Source organism: Mya arenaria, chromosome 4 (genome assembly GCF_026914265.1).
Source record: "Mya arenaria isolate MELC-2E11 chromosome 4, ASM2691426v1".
Taxonomy (NCBI): Eukaryota; Metazoa; Mollusca; class Bivalvia; order Myida; family Myidae; genus Mya; species Mya arenaria.
Window position 1 is genome coordinate 42,895,048 of NC_069125.1, and position 17,808 is coordinate 42,912,855.

Sequence of the window (17,808 nt, forward strand, 5' to 3'; positions counted from 1 at the left end):
ACAGGTGTTTGTTGTCTCATTTCATGAAAATAATCTCTTTTACTAATTGCCTAAATGTCTGAGGGAAGCATTTGAATAAAGTTTTAGGTGCATAAGTGGGTTAAGTCCATAAAATTCATGTTGAAATAATCATCAACTATTCTTCTAATGTAATTAAAACAGTACAAAAGAGAAATATTGTTGATATTTTGATATCGCAAAGCAAACAACAATTTACTTTTGGATGTCTTTATGTAACCATTCAGAGGTTCACAATAGTTTGCTCCTGCTGTTCTTTACAATTTTAGTTATAATACCATACTCATCAAATAACAATTAGTCAAAATGAAAATGGAAGTACCCAAATGGTGACATACAGTAGTTTGTCTGTGTGTCAGGGCTGTAATGTTCTAACGCATGTGACAAATTTGAATAACTGGGCACAAATGTTCACCACATGATGACAATGTTTAGTGTACAAGATCCAGGCTCCTACCTAAAACATTGGGGTAACTCTTTAAGATTATTCAGTGGAATTATGCAGAAATATTACATAAGTATTCTGGTCGTGTCCAGGCCTGAACCTGCATAGATGTTAACCACATGAAAATCACGTGTCGCGCACAAGACCAGATTTAAACCACAAAAATCAAGGTCACTGGTTTGGAGCACATCTCATGGGGCGTCAATTTGGGGGGTGTTTGCCACTCATGAGTGACAACTTGTAACTTTATGTAATTGTTTACCTCTGAATGGATAACTATGATCATGATGAAAATCACTACATAACCTGCCTGCCAGCACTCATGCCTGCTGCACTGTTCACCTACATTACTGGTACTTCCTGTTAATACTACTGTTCATTTTCAGATTTTATGTAGATTGGTAGAATATAACCTGGAATGGATATCTAGAATCTCACAATCACAGTGTCTTGTTCAATTCAGTTTCAGCACCTTAATAATCCTTATATTTGAAGGATTCACTTCAAAAGAGGAACGATTGTTTTCTACACAGATCATTTCTCAAACATGTTTTTTCTCAATTCACTTTTTAGTTTCTTTTGCAACAAACACTAGTGTTGATATTTGCATTTGCAGTGTGACTCATTCTTTTCATGACATTGTAACAGTTTATTAATATAACTCACAACATATACAACAGTGTTTAAGACTTTTATGAAGCTGTTTAAAGGATAAAAAACTTGAATAAAAATGAATGCATTGGCTAATCCCGTAAATCGCTTCAGTCATTGACATTTCCTTTAAAGAGTGGTGTCATATTTTGACAAATCTGTCCAAAAAAAGCCCGATTGCTGGAGGAAATCCCTACCGGAACTACAGAAATTAGATCAATATTGTGCCATTTTAAAATCATTTGTCAGTGAAAGTTTTTCATCTTTTAAAAAAAAAGAGGCTTAGCAAACATTCTACAGTTATAAACATTTTCAATTTGAAGATTTAGTTGCCTACAAACATCTTTGAAAAAAAACAAAAACAATAAATTAGTATTTCTTATCTTTTTCAGAATTAATTCATCTTTATCAAATTTTACTGGAGCGAAGTGCAGCAGACTGGATGCGAGATGTCAAGTGACCTTCTAGTTTGCACTGAATAAATTCTCTTCACTGATTGGTGGAAAACTTCACCTGAAGGCCTGCAGTGAATACATCATGGCTGAACAGTGGAGTAAAATGAAATTGTTACATTTCCTGTATCTTTGGCAAATCTGTAACCTTACATATTTTCGTATAGTCTAACCTTTCGTTTAAAAAAACCAAGACATAGAGTATGAAACAGTGTGTTTAAGTTGTTGATTTGTTGGATGTTAAATGCTTCTTGTATTTTGTGTAAATGATTGAGTCCGAATTTATGAATAAAAATATGATTGTGAATGTTGTTTGAAATGTAGCAAGCTTTGCTAATGTACAGTTGTGTTTTCATAAATGAATATGTTCTGTTTTGTAAGTTGTTATACAAAAGAGTGGGTTAAATTTAAAATCATATCCACATTAGAACCTAAAATGTATATTCATGTTTAGGATAAAAGACAAACTCAGTATTTTGCTAACACTACATTCACCATCATTTCAAAAACCACTGGCAAAATTTCAAACTGTGTATGATTCATTAAATATTATTTGGATGTATAGATGTTATTATATTAATTGATATATACTTTATGCCATTTTACGCCATGTAACAAACTGCATATTGCAGTATAACTACTTTATTTTTTCAGGTTCATGCATATTAATCCAATATAATGGCCATGTAGATATAAAGATGTGCATATTAAAGTAGAAATTATAAATTGCAATACATTGCCATATATGTTATATACTAGTCAGTAAGTTTTGATATTATTTAAAACGCAAATTTAATTCTTAGATTTCGCTTGTTTTATCTTTTACATTGAATAAATAAGTAACTTAAAACTAAAAAAATGGAATTAATATAACTTTTGAAGCATTAAGATAAGAAAGATAATGGTAAGAAAGATTTCGAAGAAAATTGAGCAAAGGCCAGTTACTTTGTGGAGAAAACATAAAATAAAATTATCATGGTTTTAAGCATTCTTCATGTTTGTTTTGCTGCAAATCTGTTGTTTTTATGAGCTTCAAAAGATCTGTTTTCATTGTTACTCAAAAATTGATTTATATTTTTGTATATATGTTGCTTTTATTATTCTACTACCAGCTTGTGTTACATATAGTCTACAAAAGTCATTGGGTTTTTTTCCATTATACTGCTGAAAAAAAGAGGAATAGGTTTTTTTGTTTACTATTTAGTATTACTGCTGTAGTCTAGTAATTTTGCGAAATCACTGACTCCTCATCTTTTTGCAACTTAAATTTACAAAAAAAAAACAATCTAGATTATTGATTTCGATAAAAAGATTCCTAGAAAAGATGAAATGAGAAGAAAACAGTCATATTTTTGAAAGGCTCTGCGTTATTGCATTACATTAAAGATGTTAAAATTGGTTCTACAAAGAGTCCTAGCTAGCCTTTATCATTAGTTGCAATATACCCATGTACCATGAGCTTTACAATTTATAACTATTTCCACGGTTTGTGTGATTCTCGTAGTGTTACGTATGCCCCTTGACAGATTTTGAAATAGTTAGTCACTGGTTCATTGTTTTACTCAAAATAGAAAGGATGTTCTGTAAAAAATATGTTTATTTTCCTAGCTCTTCTTGTGTGCAACGTTTGATTTGGTTGAAAAAGGTTGTAGTGTTAAATATTATATTTTTCATTTCTTACAAGTCATCAATCAACATTAGATATATAACTTTTTATTTTCTGATTTCATAAAGTGAAATGGAATAGTTTGGTGTAAGGTCATTTACGAAAGACTGCATACAAACTATTTATTTAACTATTGCAAGCTGTTGCTGTAATGATTGGTCGCAAAATTAGTGGGTATGAAATGAACCAATGAATGACTTTGATGTTTCAAAGCTGTTTATTTAGGATAGTTCTACTTTTAGCCATACATTTTAGTGAAATGTATATTTTATATAAGACAGGAAATTGTAAACAAATACACAACCATCGTCATTGTATTTTGCATTTAAGAGTATTTTTTCCTACTTGTCAGGTACCATTGTTTAACATACATCAGATCTTAACTAGAATACAATGTACCTCTATGTATCATATTATGTTCAGTTAAAACACCCTGTATAGAAGCAGTTAAAGGACGCTACATCTTGTCTTTGTACTGTTGGAATCTATACTGTCCTGTTTGTTTCTATGTTAAGCAAAGTGGTGAAGAGACCTCCTGGGCCTGAGTATTCATAAAACATGTTAAGTCATTTCTTAACTTAAGTCAATTTACAAAAAAATTCTTAGTGAAATTTTAAGCAGAGTACAAGTGTTTTCAACATTACATGTACTTATTTAACATAAAAGTAATGAAAATAAAGTATTTTAGATATTATTAAGTTATTTTATCATATGACCAATCAGATACTCACCTTAGGAAAATGACTTATGTTAGGAATTGACTTGAGAAGTTTGATGAATATGGACCCTGAATGTAAGCACATTGTAAGGTGTGAAAGAAAACAAGTTTTAAATGACATCAAAAACAGAGGCATTTACAACTGTGTCGCTTTCGCTCCTCAATCACTAATCTAACTTGAACTAACAACAGACAACTGTCACTAACTCCCAACCTCCTTGTTACACCTTAAAAGTTGAGCTATTAAATAAATCTCATTCCTCTCCATCTTGTGTTGTATTTATCATAGTCCACCCAAATAGTTAGTAACAGTCAAGTTGTTGCCCTTTGATAAATGACAGAAGGTTATATTAGTCTGTCTAGCGCCAGTACTAGATTATTTATACAGAAATAAATGACACTTGAAAAGAGTGTGTAAAGCTATAGAGTTGTGGTGAGTGCAAGTTTTGCCTGAATCAAATTAATTACTTGACCCTGGGAGTAGCTTGAACTTGAAACATGCTTAAATGTTTCTGTTAACAGTGACATCAATACTATGTAACTAAAATAGGAAATGAATGAAACTTTAATAATAGGAAGTGTGTATAATGAAAGTATGATGGCACACTCAGTTTTTTTGCTTTATTTGGGCCAGTAAATCCAGAGTTACTGCCCTTCAATTAATGAAATACTTATAACTTGACCTGGAGAGGTAGCTACGTTTTTATTTCAATACCTAAAATCAGGAACTGGTAAAACATAAACAAATGATAGAAATCACATAATACTTCTATAAGAGAACAAGAACATGCCATACTTACTATAAGGCCACCAAGCACCAGTTGAAGCACACAGAGCCCGGATGGTCCTTCACCCCTCCTCTCAGTGGTGAAACATTTGAATGTCATTCATTGTTGTTACCCAACCAAGTTTTGGGGATTGAATTATCTTCCTTGGCATTATACCTCATTTAAAGATTTGGGTTAACTGCCCCTTTGGCCTCCAAATTCCTGGTCAGGCCATGATACAAACAACTCTAACCCTCTTGTTTCCAAAGACAAACATGTCTAGGTATTAGCAGAGATTTTAGCATCTTACCGATACAGATGCGACCATACCAAGTTTTCAATGATTGACTGAAGAACTTAAGCCTTTGTTGTGAGATTCAGTTTTAACTGTTATTTTTTTCTTTTTTTTAGTAACCTTAACCTCAAATCTAGAGGTCCTTATTGCAAACCAAAGAAGTCCTCCGTAAACTCTTCCTATATAAGAAGTTTTGTCACAATATGTCAACCCTTAACTTATCAGTACGTTTATCTATTCTTAGAAACAGAGACCGTAACCATAGGGTCCCCAAATACAATCCCATAAAAGGTCCTTAAAAACTTCCTAAATATCAAGTAAATGGTTTCTATGAACTCTTCCTTTATATCAAGTTAGGTCACAATATCATGTCAACCATAATTTAAACTATTCAGTACCAACTGTTTTTCTATTTTTTGTAACAGTGACCTTGACCCTAGGGGCCCCAAACACAATCCCATGTAAGGTCTCTATGAACTATTCCTATATACCAAGTTTGGTCACTAACTGTTTGAAACCATAGGTGAGTTTGTCGCAATCCCGATCTGCCAGCCCGCCCGAACAACAACGGGTCCAAAAATGCATAAATTGAGCAACATTATGGAAAAATATCAGTATTTTGGCTTTCCTTATTTGTCTGAAATTTCTTTTTTGTGCGCAAACACATTTTGTAATCAATATATAGAAAACAGCGTATTACTCTACTGTTGATAAGGGCATATTGTCGAGGGCATATTGTTGGAGGTCATGGCAGATAGCAACAGGAAACTGAACAGCCCCGCCTAATCTGGACTTCGATTAGTCAGTCAAGTATGAACCACCTGAGTTTGACTGGCAGGCCCAGTCATGTTTATAAACGTTAGTACAAAAGTTGTCAGGGGACAGTTTCAATAAAAAGATCTTAATTATAAATTGAAATTATATTACAAATTGCTCATGTTTAGGATGGCCTATACCTTGGCTTTAAAGGTAGAGATGTGCCCCTCGAATACCTGACAAAAACACTAGCCATCATCATCCACATGTGTGCATTGTACACAGACAAGAAAGGTTGAAGAAAATTTAGTATTATGTGATCTGTCTTATCAACAACTGCACAAAAGCACTATGTTTTAGATTTTAAAGAGCAATCTTAATATATACTGTTAAAGATTGTTGATAGGATTGGCCAATATCAGAAAAATACTATTATTATTACCAGAAGTCGAATCTCAATCTCAGTCTCAGCTCATTTAACCTCTATAAAGGCACGGTATCATTCAAAATTCTGTATGCTTTTTATTGTTTAATTGTATGTTTTCATTAAAATGTTTTGTCATTTTTTTAAAAACAAGTTATTCTAGAGCAAAATGTACTCCAGTAATGCTTAAAAATAATGTGTTTATCTCAATTACATTTTTTTTTTCTGTTCAAGCACTGTGGCTTAAGTAGTCAAGTTATGCCCCCTGGTAAACTGTAGTGTATATGCATCAGTTAATGTGATCTTCATAAACTATTATACAGTTCACAACTACCAAGAATGAGTGCTCATGATTGGAAGTGAAGTTCAATATTAAAAAACAACAAAAAACATTTAAAAATACACTTTTACTTTGTATGTCTTTTTCCCCAAAAGCTTTCCTTGTCATTTACATCAAATGTTTGACCAAAATTCAACCTCAAAGTTTTACAAGTCCTAGGTACAACAAGTCACTTCATTAGCGAAACCTTTGGAGTTGTATATAATACTCATAGAATAAATTAGAAAACCTGGAATGTTGGGTAATCAGATAAAATATGGCAATCATGATCAGATTGAAAGTACCATGTGTGATTTTTTTTTGGCAAATCTGGTTTGAAGCTCAGTCCTAGTCCCCCAATGCTAAAACATACATTCAGAAAAGCCCCAGCCCTATTCCAAAATGGTGAATTAAAACACTGATCATTATTCAAAAAGTAACATTTTGAATAAGCATTAACATGTGAAATAGAAAGTCTCAACTGATGTTGAAGCAATAAAAATAAGGACAAGGAGCGACCAAAGAATTATTTCATTTTATTGTACCGTATTTTCTCGACTATAAGGCGATTCGCTTATAAGACGGCCCCCTAACTTTGCCTATGAAATCTGGTGCTTTTTGTTTCGACTCGCTTATAAGACGGGGTCAATTTTTAAGCAAATCTAAAATGCTAAAATTCTTCCTAATGTGTAAAAATGTTCAAGCTCAACGGACAATTATCGACTTTCGCGGTAACTGTTTTTGTTTTACTCAAAGAAAATGGCGAGCAACTGTGAGCTCTCTATTTGGAGGTAGGTTAAAAATGAGTACATAAGTTTGCAGGACAGGTCGTTACTTATCGAAATTGTAATAATTAATTAATAACAACATATGTTTTTTTTTTTTTTTTTTTATTGAAGACACCAATGAAGTTCTTCGGCAAAATAAATGGCTTCAATGACATAACTGCGAAAAGCCGAGGCATGAATAGGTGTTTGTTTAGCAATAATGCTTTAGGCAATATTGTCCCTTGATTGGCGACGAACATAAAGGATTCATATTCGCATTGTCATTTGTTTGCTTAATCAAATTGACAGTTAGGTACCTACATCATATTAACATTCCAATTTATTGATTTGATATATCTGTCATACTAATTATACTGACACGCGCCATGAGAAAAAATGCATAACGGTACACTGTGTGACGTCAGAGCACGCGCGGTGAAGAGATTTCGTGTTGTTGTTTACTTAATTGCCCCATACTTATATCAGCAGACGATAGACTGGATAGACGAATACCCTATGTAAAATTTAACTGATTTTGACTTGAATCTTTTTTTAATATTTTATCGACTCGCTTATAAGACGGGTCCCCTACTTTGGGGGTAAAAATCGGGACCCAATTTCCCCGTCTTATAGTCGAGAAAATACGGTATTTAACATTTACATAAAACTAGTCCATTTAAATAGCACACAACTAAATTTGATAAGCCTAAATAATCTGTCATCACAAATCCGGGCGAATGTTTTTCAAGAATTGAAGTAATATTCTTCGTAACATGACAGTGTTAGTGTCTGTCAAGTCCTTGGTTTTACCGGGGATGAAAACACGAAGCCTAGGCTTGTTTTCCACAGCTGAAATAAGAAAAATATATCAAAATAAATAGCCAAAACCAATAACCAAATTTAATGTGCTGTATTTGCTTTACAAAATTTAAAGTTAAATATGCTTGAAACCCATTATGAAATCTAAATAACCATTAGCCAATGACCATATCCTCTTCAGTGATTAGTGGGCACATATCCTTAGCACACCTGGAACATGAGAAAACATTGACTTTTTCACTCCTCATATCCAGGGCGATCGTAGCAGGGAAGGCCAACGTTGTTGAAAACAGTACACATTTCCTCTCAAAACCTGGCATATCATAACAGATTTGTCTTAAGTGTTGTAAAATATGCTTTGAATTTCTCTCCTCCAGACGAATTATTGTTTTGGCGTAGAAACCCAGGTGATCTTCACAAAACACATTTTAAACATTTCATACATAAAATATGTTTGCCAGAAATTTGACAACTTATTTATTTATGACTAATCAAATAAACGCAAAGGTAAAGAAACAAATTAATTTGAATCAAAAGAGCATTATAAAATGTATATAAATTGTAAGTGAATTCCTTAATTAAGCAAGTAAAAAGGGTCCTTGTTTTATTACATTGTATTAATTTGAACTAGTTTACAACTAGGAATTGCCAGGAAAATATGCATGTGTTTTACAGGTTGAAGGCAATCGTTTCCAAGATTGCCCCCGTTTAGTAGAGAGAAATAATTATCATTAATTTGTTTTATTAAGTTCAGTGTAAAGATTAAGCTGGTGTCAACATACCATTTCACATATAGGTGAACATTTTCCAAAGTCATTAGCCGTCCAATACTGACACAAAGTTTTTAGAATTTAAGTAAACGTATCACTGACTTTAAACCCTTGAAAAATCAATTATAGTCCAGGTGTAAATTTATAATTTCCTTTAATAGGAATATTAACATACAAAATGTGTGCAAGTTTGCATGACGGTTGGACTTTAAAGAGTGACCCTGACCTTGAGGCAAGGTACCTTGAACTTTCGAAAACATAGTGGACCCAATGTGGCCGACGATCTGTATATGCCTAATTATTTCAAAGTAAGCTGACCCTTAGGTGAGTATTTTAGCTCTCCTTAAGTAAAATAGTCCAGCTGAAAACTATAAACACTGAAGAATGGCAGATTTTGAACCCAGTGGCACAATTTGAACAAACTTGGTAAAGGACGTCTAGTTTAAGCTTCATACCAAATATCTAAGCTCTGTTTCATCTGGGTTCAAACAAGAAAGAGTTTTTCCCTCTTTAAAGTCTCATTCAAACAAAAGGTGGGCAATAATCCTGACTCCAGGGGCACAATTTGAACAAACTTGCTAGAAGATGTCTTTACGATTCTACCTACCAAATATTTAAGACAAAGAACAGGCATTAAAAAATGCTAACCCTCAGAACAATGTGTTCCGATGAAAAAATGTGTCAAAATAAGCATAAATAACAAAAAACAGTACCTTTATTAATCTCCAGCACTGTGGCCCCCTCTTCCAGCTGTGCAGTCGGAGCGTTCTCAAGGTCCAGTTCCTCCAAGTATTCTAATGACGAGGCCTTGTTGAATGCTGTGCTATCCTCTCCATGAACTATCAAAGTCGGGAGCTTCCGCAGACGAAAGTTCTTAGCATCTTGGGAAACCTAAAATAAAGCAAAATAAATGCATGAAAATGTACATACATTCATAAATTGAGGTAATACTTGTACTTTTTTTAACTCAAAACAACTAGTTTAAGTTACACAGTATTTTAAAATTCCTAATGATTTGATTCTTGTAAATTGAAATTTTTAGTACACGTGAAAAATGTATGGTATTTTCAATGACACCACAACATGATTTACAATAACACAATATTAACCAGTTATTATTAAACAGCAAACATGCACACATCAAGGTTTCCTGGGATTTATTCCCAATGTGCGAGTTCATGAGGTGGTAATCCAGCCAGATAACTTGTACCAAGGGTTAAAGTGACAAAAACAATACATACACATGTATAACAAACATCAATATTGACTGATAAACCTTAAACAACTTACTAAATAATGCATTTATGGAAAATATTAATTACTGATAACAAGATTGTAACCGTGTATTGACTAGCAGAAAGCGCAAAAATATTAAATGATTGGTGAATGCTAAAAAAAATATTGTTGTCTACTATAGTACTCGGACAATCTTCCGATCGAGTACTCGGGTACTCGATTACTCGGATAACTTGAATTGGTTTTGTGGAAAGACAAGTTCGTGAATACATGTATTGGTCATGTACATTGTGCGTTGTTGTAATATTGGCCATTTCATCTTTAAATAAGACTCAGTGTCATTATGTACCTTTATAAAAATATCAATAAAAAGAAAACAAATGTTGTTTCATGCTTTTAATTTGTCCTTTTCATTTCATTTTATACATATATATATGTACTAAAATGGAAAAGTAAAACTAGATCATATTCCAGCGACTTGATGATCGAGACTACACTCAATAATGAACAACATTCAGAATTATAATAAACGAAAAATATTCATAAATTGTTTAGTTGTTAATGATAATCATTGCAAAAAAAATACGCCCATTCAGAAATCATTGCACGTAATGCTCGTCAACTTCTATTGTTTGGTGAAAACACTCTAATTGGTAAACAATACAATTCTGTAGGAGATGTACCGCTATCAAAACATCGCATTATTTTCGACATTTATTCATCTTTTTTTGGAATATTAAAACAAAATTATTAATTGTGGTAAATCTAATTTGGGAATAAGAGTGCATCTTTAAAGATATGACTTACATCTTGAAAGGAGAGGGAGCTGACAACTTTGGCATAAGTGACCACCGTAAATGCTGACCAGTCACGTTTTCTTGAGGATAACTGCTTGAACAAACTGATGAAAGGCACAATAAGTTCCTGCAGTATCATCCTGTCACCCCAGAATGTAGCAAGATACTTGTTCATGCGCACAGGACGCATGTCTCTGAAAGAGATACACTGGACTTAGAACATGCTCTGTGCCTTTTAAGATACATGCCTTTATTGTGTTATCGATATTGATTCAAACAATTTTATAATAAAGTGCTGTGGAGTAATACCAAAACTCCGTAGTTTTATCATGATACAATCTCAAGTTATGGCCCATGCTACAGTTGTACATGTATATATTGGTAACATGTGAACACTGTATTTTTTTAGCATTTTGAACAGTTTTCAAGGAAGTTTGGAAGAATATTACTCCCTAGAAATGGGTTAAAACGTCCAAAATTGATTCCTTGGAAGTACAAAAACTTGGACGTTCAGATATCAAAATCTTGTGTCAATATTACTTTTATGGTCACAATTTCAATTAGTCAATTAGTCTTTAAGTAAAATGAATTATTATAATATAAGTCATTAAATTTGGTATGTTTAAATTGTAATTTATGTTTTTTAACATACTAGTTGAAAAATAGTGGAAACAAATATTGTATTCAGGAGACTTAAATTTCCACATTTCAGTGAAAAACTTCCAAAGTTGATGTACAGGAAGTTCATACTTCCAGTTTCCAATTTATTGAAGCCCTTTGAATATGACATTCATCAAAGCTAAATTGTCTGCTTTTTGTAAAACAGTCAAACTCATTATCTAAATTTGGTACTACATACTTTGTGTAATCAAGCCCTGTAGGATTTAACAGAGCCAGCGAGGAGACAAGGCCCTTGTTATAGGTAGTGAAATGTATAGCACTGTACACACTGCAGGAGTTGGCAACCAGCAAGTCTACTCTGTAATAAAGAATTCAGGATCATTTACAGAATAACAAAGAATTCAACTCAAAAGCAAGTGTAGAGGTAAAGGCATCTGTCACTACACCAAGAGTTTGTGGGTTCCAGCCAAACCAGGGTTCCAGCCAAACCAGTGTCACATTCTCTTAACCTATAAGGTTCCACACATACCCCAAAACTGCACTTGCAAATGATTCATACCAGCTTATAATCAGGTTTTTATCACTATTTGGCTTAAATAATTAGAATTAACTGAACATTGTAATGCTCGCATGCAAGTTTGCGAATAAGTTTGAATCAAGATAGAACAATAATAATAGTCCCTGACGTAATAAGATATACTCCAAATGATTGCAATGTAAAAACAAGAAAATGTTTGAATTTGATAAATAAATGTTCTACACTACATAATGTTTCAACGTCAAACTTTCTCCTTTTCTTTCTGAAAAAACAACCACACAACAACATACAAACTGATGCTAATATCTATAAGCATTACCTATCCACTTTTATCTCATTCAAAAAGTCCCTGATGAATATTGACCTCTCGAGGACAGATTGTTCAAACACTGTGCTGTCCTTTTTAGTTCTGCCACGACATAATGGACTGTCTGGAAAAAGAGAAATAATGTGTATAAATTCAAGAAAAGAAATGTGTGATTCTTCATACTAGATAGTCATTTGTATAATTATTTAGGTGTGTTTCTATTAAAAACAAACCATTTACAATTATATTTATATTATACATCCTTCAAAAATTCATTTACTTTTTATACAGCTATTTAAACTGGTATTTTTGTATTTCAAGTATTAATGTAACTAATTATAGAGACACTACTGTGATGAAGTTGTATATTTTCCATTTATGAAAATAGTTAAACAGGGTTCAACATAAACACTTTTGAAAGCTGGACCAGCAATGTTGAAAATCTACTAGACTTGATCTTTACCCAACTAGAGTGTATAAAACACATTATACAGTACAAAAAGAGGCTAAATGACATACAAAGTCATACTTAGATTAACATTACCATTAATTCTAATTTTCAAATTTAAGTTGCTTAGCGCAATGTATGTGAACCAGAAATGGTCTATTGTCTTAAAATATATAGGATCCCAACATGTATGTTTTGTAAAAGAAGGAATTGTTTGTAAACTTGCATTCCTCATGTATGTATACTGTATTGAATGGTAAATTTGTAAACATTAGCAAAATTAGCATTAAAATAAAGAATTAAACATACTCATTGTGCTTTACCATATGTATTATGCACCAGTCAATTGCAACCATGGCCTCCCCAGGTCCGGGGTTATACCTGGGATAGCCGGGGAAATGGGCCGTGTTTTTACCTTCCAGGTGGCTCCGCAGTGCCGGGTAAATGCGGTGGTTTTTGTCTTCGCAAAAATATAGCGAGAATGGGCCTAACCTAGGGTCCCTGGGGTGCGGGGGCATTTGGCGGGGATTTTACCATCTGTTTGTCCCCGCAGGTCCCCGCTATTCCCCGGACCTGGGGGGGCCGTGGTAACAATTGACTAGTGCATTACAACATTTGGTTATTAATCAGTTAACACCTTTCAAAGTTTGTACTTAAAATAGTACATACGGATTTCCAATCACCATTTTGAGAAGTGTCAATATTTCAACCATTATATTTTTGTTTTCATTTGAATGAGGTCATTATTTGGGCGAACGAAACAGATGCATGATTCGACCATCCAGTCTAGTTTGCCTCGGACATAAATCTAGGCCACACTATCACTCATCTAGCAAATGGCTTTTGGTTGAACTCTGTCAACATAAATTGATGTGTACATTACCTGGCATGTTTAAAATAATTACACGATAACCAAGTTTTGCAAATGTCAATAAAGGTCCTTCCATCTGCATATGAGTTGCAACACTACTTGGCAATCCTAGAATAACTGGAAATTTCTTTGCAACTTCATTATTGAATCCAGTGTCAACATATCCCACATCATACTGCAGACCCTCTGGAAATTCTTCCCACAACTCAACACTTGTTTGAAGATAAATAAAACGCAACGGAAAAGTGTCCTCATATTTAGAAGCTTTTACTGAAGAAAAATACCTGACAGTTGGTTTCACATTTTTAAATAAGCCTGTCTGCATTTGTTTTATTTTCGTGATTTTAGAATGTTGTTCCATACAATGTGAACACAACCTTGTGTCAGTTGACAATTGGACTGAGAATTGTTGAAGTATTTGTGCTGGGGGTTTCATAGTTTTTAACAGCGCATTAAATCTGTATCCAGAATAGTTGTATGTTAAAAATCTTAACGCTGAGATCAGTGACATTGTATAATAAACGTTAAACGATGGTATTCATTGCACCGGCAAAGTCATACAGTTTTCATGGGCGCGGCCATCTTTCCCGTAAAATAATTATGTTATGAATTAAGCAAAACGCAGCACACAACAGTTTTCTATGCGGTAATCGCCCGGTATCCGGTATCGCTTTCCGATACCGGGCTTCCCGGTATTGCCTCATGTGTTCATTGCTTCTTGGAGGCATCGTTATGAGTTGTGATAGATGTTTTTGGTTTATTATCACTAATTGTGTTTCTTTTGAAATAAAACAATAATAATGTTAAGAAATATCCTGACAAATTTCAGGCAATTTCAGTTGACTGATGGTCTGTTAAGGAAATAAAACAATTCAAAACAATATCTAAAGTTAAAAATCCAAGAAAAAACGTGTTTTATTTTAAATGTATATGGACCAAATAATGACGATGACGATTTCTTTAAAATAATACAAAATTTTGTTAACGATAAAGAAGATGAAACCATGATTATTGGAGGTGATTTTAATATAGTAATTGATGTTGAAAAAGATAAAAAGAACAGTCACAATAAAACACATTGTAAAAGCAGAGATATAATTCAAAATTTAATCAATAATTATGATATTAAAGATGTGTGGCGGTTAAATAACCCAGACATTCGCCATTTTACGTGGCATTCAAACCACCGGCCTCCTATATTTTGCAGGTTGGACTATTTTTTGGTCTCTTCAAATATTTTAAATTGCATCTCGAAATGTAAAATATCTACTGGTCTAAGGTCAGACCACTCAATAGTATCTTTTGAAATTAACTTTTTATCTGAACCACGTGGTCCAGGATATTTCAAAATAAATAATTCAGTTTTACTTGATGATAAGTATCAAAAAGAAATTAAAAGAAATATTAGCGAACTCGTTGAATTTAATAAAGAAGCTAATCCTAACGTACTATGGGAATTAATTAAAGGTTCTATCAGAAATGCTACTATTAAATATTGTTCTTTCAAAAAGAAAACAGAAGCTTTAGAAGAAACAAAGTTGATTAATGATATTAAAGAATTTGAATTTTCAATAAGTAACACTGATACGGACTATACTACTTTAGATACTCTTACAGAAATGAAAAATCGTTTAGAAGAAATACACCGAATTAAAACACAGGGTTTATATATAAGGTCTAAGGCAGCTCAAATTGATGGTATGGATAAAAACTCGAAATATTTGTCAAATTTAGAGAAAAAAAGAAGTGAAACGAAAACTATAACATGTCTATCTGTAAATGGAAAGGAAATTACAAAAACTAAAGATATACTAAAACAGACAAACCTTTTTTTACAGTAATCTCTATACACATGATAATATTGATGTTAACGATATAAATGAATTCTTTGGTGAACGTGAAAATATAATTCAACTAAATGACACACAGAGACAATCATGTGAAGGTTTATTGACGGAAAATGAATGTGCAACAGCCCTATTAGATATGCAAAATAACAAGAGCCCAAGATCAGATGGAATAACAACTCAGTTTTATAAAATATTTTGGCAGGATCTTAAAGTTTACCTTCTGAATTCTATCAATTACTCTTTCGAAAACAAAACTTTAACTGACCTTCAAAAGCAAGGTATTATTAATCTTATTCCTAAAAAAGACAAAGAACTAACATCACTTAATAACTGGAGACCAATTTCACTTCTTAACATTGACTACAAAATAGCTACAAAGGCAATAGCAAAACCGTATAAAAATGTGTTGCCTTCTATTATACATAAATCTCAAACTGGCTTTGTTAAAAGCAGATACATAGGTGAAAACATTAGGCTTCTCTATGAGACGATCGATAAATTAAACGAAAATAACAATCCAGGACTGCTATTCTTCGCAGACTTTGAAAATGCCTTTGACAGTTCAAATCACACTTTTTTAATGAAGACACTTGATTCCTTCAATTTTGGCAGCTCATTAAAACAATGGATTTTTAGTTTTTATAATGGAATTAAAAGTTGTGTTTCGAATAATGGTCACCTATCCGATTTCTTCGACATTGAAAGAGGTGTACGACAAGGCTGTCCACTATCCCCTTACTTGTTCATTATATCTATAGAAATGTTATCCATTGCCGTACGATCAAACAACTCAATTAAAGGTATAACTGTAGCAAATGAAGATTTAAAAAATACTATGTTTGCCGATGATGCAACGTTTATCACTGACGGCACAAAACAGTCATTTGAAAAACTTGTAGAAACTATTGACAAATTTAGTAGTATATCTGGTCTTAAACTAAACATAAAGAAATCTATTATTCTTAGAATTGGTTCTTTAATAGACACAAATGTTGTTTATTGCAAACGCAACAATTTTACATGGACATCTGATAAAGCATGTACTCTCGGAATGATATTCACAAATGAAAAACACAAAACCTTTGATCATAACTTTCCCCCAAAACTACGTGAATTATACTCCTGCTTAGAAAGATGGGGGAACACAACCTTTCATTACTTGGAAAAGTGACTGTTATTAAGACATACGCGTTGCCAAAGATAATCTATCCATTGACTGTTCTTCAAAACCCACCAGATAATATCCTTAAAGTACTTAATCAAAAACTGTTTAATTTCATTTGGGATGGGAAACCTGATAAAATATCTAGACACACATTAATCAATGATTATGAAGAGGGGGGAATTAAAATGACTGACATTTTTGCATATATACATTCGCTAAAAGAAGGGTGGTTAACACGTCTATTAGATGAAAACAATGAAGGCGACTGGAAAAAGTTTTATTTACAAGAATTTCAGGATCACGGAAGTAAAATATTGCTCGAATCAAATTTAAAAGAAAACGATGTCCCAAGCATAATAAAGAATACTTTTCTGAGAGATATGCTTTTAGGTTGGACATCGATAAATTTCGACCAAAATCCGAAATCTATTCCGAAACAAATAACTCGTTTATTAAACTAAATAGCAAGCCGACTTTTTTTTAAAACCTGGTTTATGCGAGGAATTAAGTATATTGAACACCTCTATGATTTTAGAAGACACAGATTTTATGATTTTGAGCAATTTAGAAATTTATATGATCTACACCCTTCAGAATTATTAAACTACCATAACTACCATGCTTTAATTTCTTGCATTCCAACTAACTGGAAAGACGAACTTAAAAATATTGATATGCATACCATTGCACAACCGATTACAAATAATCTACTGCTTGACAGAATTCTAAGAATAAAGAAACCGAACAGTCTTTTATATGAAAACTACATAAACAAGCATAAAGGCCAAATAGTCAACAAACCAGAAGTAAAATGGGAAAATGAATTCATGCTTTTAGAATGGAAAAGTATATATCTGAACCGTTTTTATTGCACTATCGAAAACAGATTAAGGAGCTTTCAGTATAAATATATTAAGAGGATTTTGCCAGTAAACAAAATGTTGTTTAAATATAAACTCGCAAATTCAAACCTCTGCGGTTTCTGCAATATGTATATTGAGGATATCAATCATCTTTACAGGGAGTGTTCCAAAGTACAACATTTCTGGTCAAAATTAAAAGTATTCCATGACAGGAACAATATTCAAACTGAAATTACATTAACAAA

At 32.8% G+C, this 17,808-nt stretch overlaps 2 protein-coding genes across 12 annotated transcripts in view; one reads left to right on the forward strand and one right to left on the reverse strand.

Moving 5' to 3' along the window:
• LOC128230239 (myb-like protein X) overlaps nt 1-4,215 on the forward strand; it is a 71,093-nt gene extending 66,878 nt beyond the window's left edge. For all 11 annotated transcript variants that reach the window (XM_052942337.1, XM_052942343.1, XM_052942346.1 and 8 more), the window contains one exon: nt 1,507-4,215. Coding sequence is in view for 1 of the 11 variants with exons in the window: in XM_052942338.1 (XP_052798298.1) it covers nt 1,507-1,512 (6 nt within the window). In the remaining 10 variants the exon portion in view is untranslated. The remainder of the gene's footprint in view (nt 1-1,506) is intronic.
• A 2,251-nt stretch (nt 4,216-6,466) lies between these two features.
• On the reverse strand, nt 6,467-14,264 carry LOC128230355 (uncharacterized). Its single transcript, XM_052942554.1, has 6 exons — nt 13,698-14,264; nt 12,379-12,490; nt 11,760-11,879; nt 10,911-11,094; nt 9,581-9,758; nt 6,467-8,127 (listed from the first exon to the last, which is right to left on the reverse strand). Exons 1-6 carry the CDS (start codon nt 14,194-14,196, stop codon nt 8,000-8,002), a joined length of 1,221 nt encoding a protein of 406 aa, XP_052798514.1. The 5' UTR covers nt 14,197-14,264; the 3' UTR covers nt 6,467-7,999.
• Between the last annotated feature and the right edge of the window lie 3,544 nt (nt 14,265-17,808).